Below are 11,584 nucleotides of genomic sequence, written 5' to 3'. Positions count from 1 at the left end.
GGAGGAGGAGAGACTGCACACTACAATCAGAGGATGAGAGGAGGGAGGAATTATTGTGTGTGTGCTCTCTCTTCTCTCACACTGCATTAGACCTGCCATCCCTGCATGCCTTCTATTACTGGATTAGCTCTCTCTATTCCCCACTGACATCTCCCTATGCCTGGCAGCACTGCAGATCAGCCTGGGCGTCCTGTGCCCTGCTCTGCCCCGACAATTCATTTCTAGCCATTGCCACCCCCTCTCTCCCATCTCCCCCATGCTGGCATTACTGGCTGGACGCAGGCTAGCTCGCAGCAACCCACTCGGATGTCCAGTTTCCTGAGACAACTTTCTTCTGTGACTTTGGATCGCTTGCTTGGAAGTGGCTGATGCTGCGGGGCTTGCTGGACTGAGGGAGGCAAGACTGGGAACACATCGGAGCCTGACTGCCGCCAGCACTAGAGCCAGAGCCCGGACTAGAAAATGCACTTGCTGGAAGTAGCGCTACTTTTTCTTTACACAGTATTGATCCAGGGAGACACTGCTTATGAGTCAGGACAAGGTTACTACGACGATCCGGATTTTGGGGACTTTAAGGTAAGGGCATGACTAAAGGCATATAAGCTTTACAACTTATAACTAACCTATATATCAGATCGACGATCACACATCCCCTGTGCACCCCTAAGCAGTGACACTTGACTGTAAATCTTCTTGTGTTGCAGAACTTTCCTAATTTCTTGAGTTGCAGAACTTTCTTGAGATCATGGGTTGTAGAGACTTACTTGAGTTCTTGGGTTGCAAAACTTTCTTGATTTCTCGAGTTGAAGAACTTCCTTGAGTTCTTGAGTTGCAGAACTTTTTTGGTTCCTTAAGTTGCAGAACTTTATTGATTCCTTAAGTTGAAGAACTTTCTTGAGTTCCAGAACTTTCTGAAGTTCTTGAGTTGCAAGGACTTTCATGAGTCCTTAAGTTGCAGAACTTTCTTGAGATCTTGGCTCACAGAACTTTCTTGAGTTGCAGAACTTTCTTGAGTTGCAGAACTTTCTTAAGTTCTTGGGTTGCAAGGACTTTCTTAAGTTCTTGGGTTGCATGAACTTTCTTAAGTTCTTGGGTTGCAGTTATATTCTAGAGTTCTTGGGTTGCAGAACCTTTTTTGAGTTCTAGGGCTGTAATAACCTTCATGAGTTGCAGGGGCTTTGTAAGGTATGAAAGCTTCTGAATTAGCTAGTACAAGCATGCAGGGTTGCAGAACTTTCTTGAGTTCTTGGCTTGCAAAACTTTCTTGAGTTTCAGAACTTTCTTGAGTTATTGCGTTCCAGAACCGTCTCAAGTTCTCGGTTGCAAGGACTTTCTTAAGTTCTTGGGTTGCATGAAATTTCTTGAGTTCTTGGGTTGCATGAGCTTTCTTAAGTACTTGGGTTGCAGTTATATTCTAGAGTTCTTGAGTTGCAGAACCTTTCTTGAGTTTTTGGCTTGCAGAACTTTCTTGAGTTCTTGAGTTTCAGAACTTTCTTGAGTTATTGAGTTGCAGAACCGTCTCAAGTTCTTGGATTGCAAGGACTTTCTTAAGTTCTTGGGTTGCATGAAATTTCTTGAGTTCTTGGGTTGCATGAACTTTCTTAAGTTCTTTGGTTGCAGTTAAATTCTAGAGTTCTTGCGTTGCAGAACCTTTCTTGAGTTTTAGGGCTGTAATAACCTTAATTTGCAGGGGCTTTGTAAGGGATAAAAGCTCCAGAGTCAGCTAGTACAAGCAAGCAGGGTTGCAGAACTTTCTTGAGTTCTTGAGTTGCAGAACTTTCTTGAGTTCTTGAGTTGCAGAACTTTCTTGAGTTCTGAGTTGCAGAACTTTTCTTGAGTTATTAAGTTGTAGAACCTTCTTAAGTTCTTGGATTGCAAGGACTTTCTTGAGTTCTTGTTTTTCATGACATTTCTGGAGGTCTTGGGTTGCAGGAACTCTCTTAAGTTCTTGGGTTGCAGTTATCTTCTAGAATTCTTGGCTTGCAGAACCTTTCTTGAGCTCTAGGTTTGTAAGAGCCTTCATGAGTTGCAGGGACTTTGTAAGGTATAAAAGATCTAGAGTCAGCTAGTACCTCAAGCAGGTATGTAATTGTAGCATCAGGAAGACTCAGGGCTTGTTCAGACCAGCTGCATCGGGTCGTGGTGTCCAGTGCAGTCCCGATGAATATAAAAGGCAAATTGCCTTATGTCCTATTGTTTCAGTTTACACCAAAGTGGTGCTTGGGCATGTGCTTAAACAAAGTAGGACAGGTTGTATTTTCTGGCAAGGTTCACATCTATGTGTTCCCTGTGTGCCGCATTTGTGGGGGCACAGCAGCCCATTTGTTTGAAAGGGCTGCTGAATGAGCCCTAAAATATGGAGGAGGTATTCTGTAGTCCACAGAGGTGACCAGTGCTTTTTGGGAATTCAGTGCAACATATTTAGTTAACTAAAGGAATTTATCTGCTCACAAGGTTTCTCGCAGGATCAACGAGTATGTTCTGCACTTATCGAACAGATATAACAAAATGCTTTCAATGGTATATTTAGCAGACCAAAAGCCAGCAAACAAGAGAAGTTCATAGTTAGGGTTTACTAACTGTGAAATTGTATTCAGATTTATGACACAGGGAGCCCCCCTGCTGTCAGTGTAATGCCACAATGACTCTTGACCCTACTGCGTGTGTCACTAGTAATTAGGGGAGCCCCAGTCCTGGTGTAGATGTAGTATAAATGGACTAGCTTTGCAAATGACCTGACCCGGCACCATAATGAGTTATGAAATATATACTTACATGCTAGTTACTACTGTGTCTGTGCAGCAGCTAACAGGTTAACACACATTTTATGACATCCTAGGAATTCCTTGCAGTGGACCAGCACGTGTTTTCACTCACTCCAGGCTTTCAGAGACAATTTGTTTCTATAACCTACAAAACTTTTATGTTTTAGGGAACTGCTTTGTGACTTTAAGTTTGATTAGTCAGCAAAAGAGGCAGCTACTATGTTGCAAACCCATAAAGTATGGTAGATAAGTCCTTAGATAGGTAGTGTGGGATTCCAATGGAGAAAGTATGTGGCAGGGGGGGTCCAAAACCAGAGCAGATCTCCCATTTAGAACTGGGTGAAATGATTATTCTTAATTACTCTTAGATAAACAGAGACATTAGGGGATAACAGCTATTTACTCTACCGACCAGTAGCTAGAACTCTGGATTACAGATTGTACTCCTAATGTTTACCTCTTTTTTTTTTATCTTTCTGCCCAATATGCTATTGACTTTTTAATAAGGTCAGTTTATTTAACCTTGCTTTGATGTTATTGTACAAAAACTCCTATGGTGCTTGCCAAAATATTTAACTTTATTAAAGAATGTTCAGTTTAAGGACATTATATAGAAATAAAAATATTTGTGCAAAAAAAAAAAAAAAAAAAAAAAGATCTGCCAGTTTTTGTACAATGTCTGTTTAAATCCATAGCGCCTCTGAATATATTCCAGCAGTTAGCTTGGCTATATTGCCTTACTGTCATGTTGTGATGTCACGGCTGGATTGGATAAGATCTGCGGTCGTTTTATTATTACATGGAACATTGCATATGCCGTGTGGAATTTGTATTTACGGATAGGGGATTTTGGGAAGTCTCCTAATCAGTCACATTACACATTGTCACTGAAACAGTCGTGTTTATATAGGCATGTCTCCCAGATTTCGTCTTTGTGACATAGTCAGTGTATAGAAATGGTAGCCACTTTTGTGTGATGCAATATCTTTTCTGTGTTATGTCTAAAGGAATAAGTGTTCCAAAAGGTTACTAACTCATAGCACGCTGAAATATGCACATTTGCAGTTTGATGTGACTTCCTCATTTGTGTCAGCGGGTTTATGATGACTGGCAAAGTTTAAAGAATGCGTATTGTGTGTCTCATGTACTCTTCATAGCCAGGGCTTATGTTCTGCCCTAAATAGTAGTAGACTTTAGATCAGGGGTCTCAAACTAGGAACACTCCAGCTGTTGTGGAACTACAAGTCCCATCATGCCTCTGCCTATGGGAGCCATGCTTGTAACTGTCAGCCTTGCAATGCCTCATGGGAATTGTAGTTCTGCAACAGCTGGAGGGCCACAAGTTTGAGACCCCTGCTTTAGATGATGTTACTTTTTTACCTGAATTGGGCCCCCACTTGTCTCTATGGGTATATGATGACTTAGATATTTCTAGATTGTAAACTGTCACAAGCAGGGCCCTCCTACTCCACTTGGCTTGAATTGTATTGGAACTGTACTGCCTCTCTTCATTTTGTGAAGCGCTGCCCATACTGTTGGCAGTATAAAAGTCCTGTATATTAAAAATAATAATAGGCCAATGATTCTAAATCTATTTATAGATATGAGATGATGGATGGATGGATCAGGAAAGGATCACATGACAATGTCACGGATGTATGTGTCTATTATTTGCTTATGAGGTCTTTCCATTTGGGGGCAGCTTTCATTCACCCACACATGGTCCAATAGTTGCAGTTGATGCAACCAATCCAGGAATTATTTGGATAGTATAAGGCCTCATGTACACAGCAGTTGCATGTTTAGGAGCATTTGGGTGTTTTTTCAGCAGCCCCTGAACTCCCCTCAATGTTATCTTATGGGTACTCCGGCGTTTATAGTAGTTTAGAAGCAGTTGAGGTTAGAAGCATTTTTCTGAATGTGAAAAAACACTTTCAGGACGGTAGTTTAGTGGTATTTGAAAAGCCAAATGCTTGTAACAACGTGTAAATGAGTCTAAACGCGGTAATACGCATTTATAAGCATTTTTGTATATAGGCGAATGCCGATTTCTAAGCCCCGGAGGCGTGTGGCAGCTATAGCAAAGCTAAAAATGGGAGATCGCTGCGCTGCAGGTCAGCGACACTGGGGGGGGGGGGGGTATGAGGAGGGGGTCCTGTTCTGCTAATTTCATGTTAGTAGAAGTTTGGTGAGCGTTGATTCATGATTTTCAGATCGTACAAAACAAATGCCTTTTAAAATACGTTTGGCATCTACATCAGTATCACCAGCAAAGCAGCTTCAATATTATCTCATTAAAGAAGATGAGAATGTGCGCTGCATTTCGACATTTCATCAATTGCCGCGTCACGAATGTTAATTCTAGATTACGAGCGGTAGTTTACAAGACCGAACTCTTCCCAGTCGTTCCTTGATTCCATCCGAAAATCAGACGTTGCGTTCACATCCGACAAGCCTGCACATCCAGCTTTTGTCTGATGAAAAGTCAAATCGGCTGTCGAAAGCACTGTACTTACGATCCGAAAATCCGCAGATAGCTCGTCTTACGAATTTACCCTTCTGATTTTCGTATCGTGTTTACGAGGCCTTTCTGTGTGGACCTTCAAACAATAGAATGCATTAGCTAAATTGATTGGATGTAACAGAAAACTCTTCTACTTTCTGTTTACAAACAGATTACTACAGTCTCCCATTCCAAGAATTACATATGTAATTAGCCTGGAGCAAAATAGTAAAGTGACAGTTCGAAGGCCGGCCTGTGGAGCTGTCAGACTGAAGCGGTTGCTTAAATAATGCTTTTTTTTCTTCACTGTGCTAGGCTTCAGAAACGCAGTCGTTTCAGCAATGGAAATTTGAATAAGCTGAGATTACAGTGCTTATGATACAGTACGACCAAACTAGAGGATTAATCCAAGTCTTCTGACCCCTGTTCGCATTTTTGGTAATGCTTACAATCCTCTTCCAAAAAAAGCAATTTGACATTTTGCAACTTTTCTTTATATTCTTGGCAGATCCCAGCATCCCTAATCTCCAACGCTATGGGCTTATGTGTCATTTGGAGTTTTCAAGCTTTCCTATGATTATCATCTCAAATTAATCATTTTACATGCAAAAACAAAACAGCTCTTAGGATTTTTAGCAAATGCGAAATCCCTTTTCATTTTACACTCGTGCTGACACTTCACTTTATAACCCAGAAGTGAATTGTGTTTCTTTCCTCTATCAGGTCTCAATACCAGAATGACATCAGCACAACTGGAAGTGCCAACTGGTGTCCAGTACGAGGTTGTCTCCTTTTATTTTCCAGGGAGAATAAAGGAAATCAAGCCATTAAAGAAATTGTCCAGGAGCTGTAAAATAGTTGGCAGGAAAGAAATGACAGGAACAATGTAAGGAATAATTAGGAGACAAAAGTCAGATCTGAAACTAAGCGCAATGGGGGTCATTTACGAAAGGCAACTCCACTTTGCACTATAAGTGCATTTGGAAGTGCAGTCGCTGTAAATCTGAGGGGTCAATCTGAGATAAGGGGAAGCTCTGCTGATTTTATCATCCAATCACGTGCAAGCTAAAATGCTCTTTTTTATTTTCCTTGCCTGTCCCCCTCGGATTTACAATGACTGCACTTCCAAGTGCACTTGTAGTACAAAGTGGATTTGCCTTACGTAAATAAGCCCCACTGTGTAGGGAAGCCTGGAGTTGTGGCTAAAAGTCAGTTTTAACAAATGGCACAAGCAGATTTATTTTATTTAATAAGTCAGTGATGTACTAAGGATGAAGACCCATTGCAGCCAATCAGCAACCGCCATTTATTGTTCTAGCTCTGCTCATCTAATGGAAAGTAATATTTCTGGTATTGATTACTACATTGCCCCTGCACTACATAAACCCAATAATATGTATAGAAAACAGATTGATAATCTATCGTCATAGTTAAAACTGAATTCCAGGTTTGGCAATTTTTCCATAGTCACATTGGTCCAGCTTGGACTGTAACTGTGGGATCCCTCTAGAACAGCCATTCTCAACCAAGGTTCTGCGGAACCCTAGGGTTCCTTCAGAGGTTGCTAGAGATTCCTTGAGCTGTGGCTGATTAACCTCTTATCCAATGATGCCTGCCTAGTTCTGGAACCAAGGCCATTTAGCAGAGCCAGCTTCATTACACCAATGGCCTTTATTGCTGTCTGTAAGGGTTGCATTTTAATGATCACTGTAGGTGAGGCATTCTTGCCACCCGACACCAATGCAAAGAGCTTTTCTCCCACTGATGGCCAATAAATTGGTTTTAGCAGTGGCTCCCCAAGACCTAAAAATTATTTTAAGGGTTCCACTGGGGCAAAAAAGCTTGAGAAAGGCTGCTGTAAAAGCTGGAACTCACTGTAGTAGGCACTGCTATTATAGTGATCTCCACTAGCTTTTCTGTCCCAAGCCAAGTGATTGCCCTGCTGTATTGTAAACACTGCAAGTCACTCACCTGTAACGGGTGCCATTTAGGAGATTCTTTGCATTTTCTTAAAGCATTCTCTGATTGGAGGTTAAGATTGTGACATCACCGCCCTGACTCTCCACTTCATCCAACCATTATTGAACATACACCATTCACCATTCATCAAGAAAATGTAAAATGTTTACTGAGTGGTGCGCTTGCTGATCAAGAGATCTCCTGCAGCAGGGCAGCTGCTTGGCATGGGACCCGGAAGCTAGCATCGATCATTGGAGTCTACTATGTAATTTCCAGCCTCCAGCGGGATCCCACAGGCGTTGGACTTATGCAACTATGTAAAAATTGCCTTACCTGGAATTCTTCTTTAACATTGTTCCATGCCTTATGATTACCATGCCCTTACTTTCCATTCATGGTTATAATCATTGAACAGATATAGTGTAGAAATGTCTTTCCAGATCCTGCCTATTATTTACAATGAACTGAATATGTTGATTTATTACGGCCAATGGCAACAATTCACAAGAAACAATTAAACTCATCTTTAAGGGAAGTGAGAACTCTAAACTATGTGAAAGGTTTGATCTGGATTACTTCTCTTTCTACATCACCAATTCTCATTAAGAGCCGTTCACACTACCTGTGCCATAAAATACTCAGTTTTAGTGTTCCAGAAAATGTACATTGTAACAGGCAGTCAGTTACAGCGCAGTGTGCTGTTAACTTTTTCTTTTCTTTTATTCATTTTATTTTATTAAAGTGTGACAAATTCACACCTCATTCATGGTCGCTGCACAATAGTATGTTACAGATAAAATGCAGACATCTTGTGCTTTACTGCAGCGCATCAGATGGCACTGCAGTTCACAACAATGTGCTCTTGGGATGACTGAAGTTGATCTGGTGAAGAAAATATTTTATTTTATCTTTTCATGTGACATTACTGAAGAAATTATACTTTGCTACGATGTAAATTAGTGACTATACAGCTTGTATAACAGTGTCAATTTGCTGTCCCCTCAAAATAATTCAAAACACAGCCATTAATGTCTAAACTGCTGGCAACACAAGTGAGTACACCCCTAAGTGAAAATGTCCAAATTGTGTCCAAAATGTCAATATTTTGTGTGGCCATCATTATTTTCCAGCACTACCTTAACCCTCTTGGGCATGGAGTTCACCAGACCTTCACAGGTTGCCACTAGAGTCCTCTTCCACTCCTCCATGACGACATCACAGAACTGGTGGATGTTAGAGACCTTGCGCTCCTCCACCTTCTGTTTGAAGATGCCCCACAGATGCGGAGTAGGGTTTAGGTCTGGAGACATGCTTAACCAGTTCAGCACCTTTACCCTCAGTTTCTTTAGCAAGGCAGTGGTTGTCTTGGAGGTGTGTTTGGGGTCGTTATCATGTTGGAATACTGCCCTGTGGCCCAGTCCCCAAAGGAAGGGGATCAGTATGTCACAGTACATGTTGGCTTTAATGGTTCCCTCAATGAACTGTAGCTCCCCAGTGCTGGCAGCACTCATACAGACCCAGACCATGACACTCCCACCACCATGCTTAATTGTAGGCAAGACAAACTTGTCTTTGTACTCCTCACCTGGTTGCTGCCACACATGCTTGACACCATCTGAACCTAATACGGGTTTTTTTGGCCTCATTAGACCACAGGACATAGTAATATATGTCCTTAGTCTGCTTGACTGCAGCAAACTGTTTGTGGGCTTTCTTGTGCATTTTCTTTAGAAGAGGCTTCCTTCTGGGACGCCATGCAGACCAATTTGATGCAGTGTGCGGTGTATGGTCTGAGCACTGACAAGCTGTCCCCCCACTCCTTCAACCTCTGCAGCAATGCTGGCATCACTCAGACGTCTATTTCCCGAAGACAGCCTCTGGATATGACACTGAACACGTGCACTCAACTTCTTTGGTCTACCACGGCGAGGCCTGTTTTGAGTGTAACTTGTCCTGTTAAACCGCTGTATGGTCTTGGTCACTGTGCTGCAGCTCAGTTTCAGGGTCTTGGCAATCTTCTTATAGCCTAGGCCATCTTTATGTAGAGCAACAATTCTTTTTTTCAGATACTCAGAGAGTACTTTGCCATGAGGTGCCATGTTGAACTTCCAGTGACCAGTATGAGAGAGTGAGAGCGATAACACCAAATTTATCACACCTACTCCCCATTCACACCTGAGACCTTGTAACACTAACGAGACACAAGACATCGGGGAGGGAAAATAGCTAATTGGGCCCAATTTTCACTTAGGGGTGTACTCACTTCTGCTCTCAGGGGTTTAGACATTAATGGCTGTGTTGAGTTATTTTGAGGGGACAGCAAATTTACACTGTTATACAAGCTGTACACTCACTACTTTACATTGTAGCAAAGTGTAATTTCTTCAGTGTTGTCACATGAAAAGTTATAATAAAATATTTACAAAAATGTGAGGGTTGTAATCACTTTTGTGAGATACTGCATATAGTATATAGTGCATTCATAATGTATTCAGACCCCCTTCACTTTTTTTCAATTTTGTTATGTTGCAGCCTGATACTACAATTGTTTAAATTCATTTTTTTCCCTCATTACACTCAGTAACCAATAATTACAAAGTGAAAACAATATTTTAGAAATGTCTGTGAATTTATTAATAACAAAAACTGAAATATCACATCTACTTAAGTATTCAGACCCCCTTACTCAGTACATTGATGAAACACCTCTGGCAGCAATTACAGCCTTGAGTCTTCTTGGATATGATGTGACAAGTTTTGCACACCTGGAATGGGATATGTTCTGCCATTCTTTTTTGCAAATTCTCTCAAACTCAGTCAGGTTGAATAGGGACCGTCAGTGGACAGCCTTTTTCAGGTCTCTCCAGAGATGTTCAAGTAAGGGTTCAAGTAAGGGCTCTGGCTGAGCCACTCTAGGACATTCACAGAATTGTCCCTAAACCACTCCTGTGTTGACTTGGCTGTGTGCTTAGGATCGTTATGATGTTTGAAGGTGAACTTTTGGACCAGTCTAAGGTCCTGAGCACTGTGAAGCAGGTTTTCATTGAGGATATCTCTGTACTCTGCTTCATTCACCTTTCCCTTAACCCTGACCCATCACTTAGTCTCTGCTGCTGAAAAACACCCCCAAAGCATGATGCTGCCACTACCATGCTTCACTGTTAGGATAGTACTGGGCAGGTGATGAACAGTGCCTTGTTTCCTCCAGACATAACGTTTAGAATTGAGGACAAACAGTTCATTCTTGGTTTCATCAGACCAGAGAATCTTGTTTCTCACAGTCCTCTTCAGATGCTTTTTTGCAAACTCCAAGCAGGCTTTCATGTGTTTTGCAGAAGAGGCTTCTCTCTAGCCACCCAGATCAGTGGAGGGCTGCAGTTCCGATTCTGGAACTTTGTATCATCTCCACATAGGATCTCTTGCTTAATCAGAGTGACCATCTGGTTCAAGGTCACTTCTGTTATGGCCCATACACACGATCAGAAAATCATCCAAAAAATAGCACGAAAATTTTTCTCGTACGATACTAGATCGTAGGATTTTTGTTTAATCAGTACAGTTGTCGTTCGCAACTACAATACAAATACACTTCAACACATTACATCACTTTTTATTCTTTTTATTCTGACGTACGTGAATTTTTGTAACTCTAGTAAACTCTTAATTTTCGATATAAGATTAGTATGCAAAAAAAACGGACGATCGTTAGTCCTATAATCTCATCATGTGTACCGGGCATTACTAAGGCCCTTCTCCCCAATTGCTCTTGGAAGAGTCCTGGTTGTGCCAAACTTCTTCTATTTGAGAGTTTTGGAGGCCAATGTGCTCTTATGAACCTTCAGTATAACAGAATTGTTTTGTAGCTTTCCCCAGATCTGTGCCTTGCAATAATCCTGTCTCCAAGCTCTGCAGGCAATTCCTTTGAACTCATGGTTTTTGCTCTGATACAGTATGCATTGTCAGCTGTGAGGCCTTTCATTGAGAGGTGTGTGTCTTTCCAAATCATGTCCGATCAATTTAATTTACCACAGGTGAACTTCAGTTAAGGTGTAGAAACATCTCAGCAACATTGAAGAGAAATGGGAGGCACCTGAGCTCAATTTCCTTGTCAAAAGGTAGGTATTTAAATGATTTATACCTACTATACATATTGTTTACAAGTAGAGTGTATATAGGTCAAATAAATTCTGATAATGAGCTTTAATCGTAAGGTGGAGAAAAGGAAAGAGAAAGAAGAAAAAGGGTTGAAAGGTAGAGGTATGGTCCACAAGGTTGTCCCGCTCGTCAGTTTATTATTCTTTTTAGTTCTCTTTGAAGCCTTAGAATGGGTGTCTCTGTAAGTCATTTAATCTGTTAC

At 41.4% G+C, this 11,584-nt stretch overlaps 1 protein-coding gene across 1 annotated transcript in view; it reads left to right on the top strand.

Moving 5' to 3' along the window:
* Positions 1-13: 13 nt before the first annotated feature.
* The window catches only part of VEGFC (vascular endothelial growth factor C), a 258,822-nt gene continuing 247,251 nt past the window's right edge, over positions 14-11,584 (top strand). Inside the window, exon 1 of the mRNA XM_073606728.1 lies at positions 14-576. Coding sequence (XP_073462829.1) covers positions 463-576 — 114 coding nt within the window. The 5' untranslated portion in view covers positions 14-462. The remainder of the gene's footprint in view (positions 577-11,584) is intronic.

This window comes from Aquarana catesbeiana, linkage group LG01 (assembly GCF_042186555.1).
Source record: "Aquarana catesbeiana isolate 2022-GZ linkage group LG01, ASM4218655v1, whole genome shotgun sequence".
NCBI classification, from domain to species: domain Eukaryota; kingdom Metazoa; phylum Chordata; class Amphibia; order Anura; family Ranidae; genus Aquarana; species Aquarana catesbeiana.
Note: the sequence above shows the minus strand (reverse complement) of the source record. Positions and strands in the feature narration are given on the sequence as shown.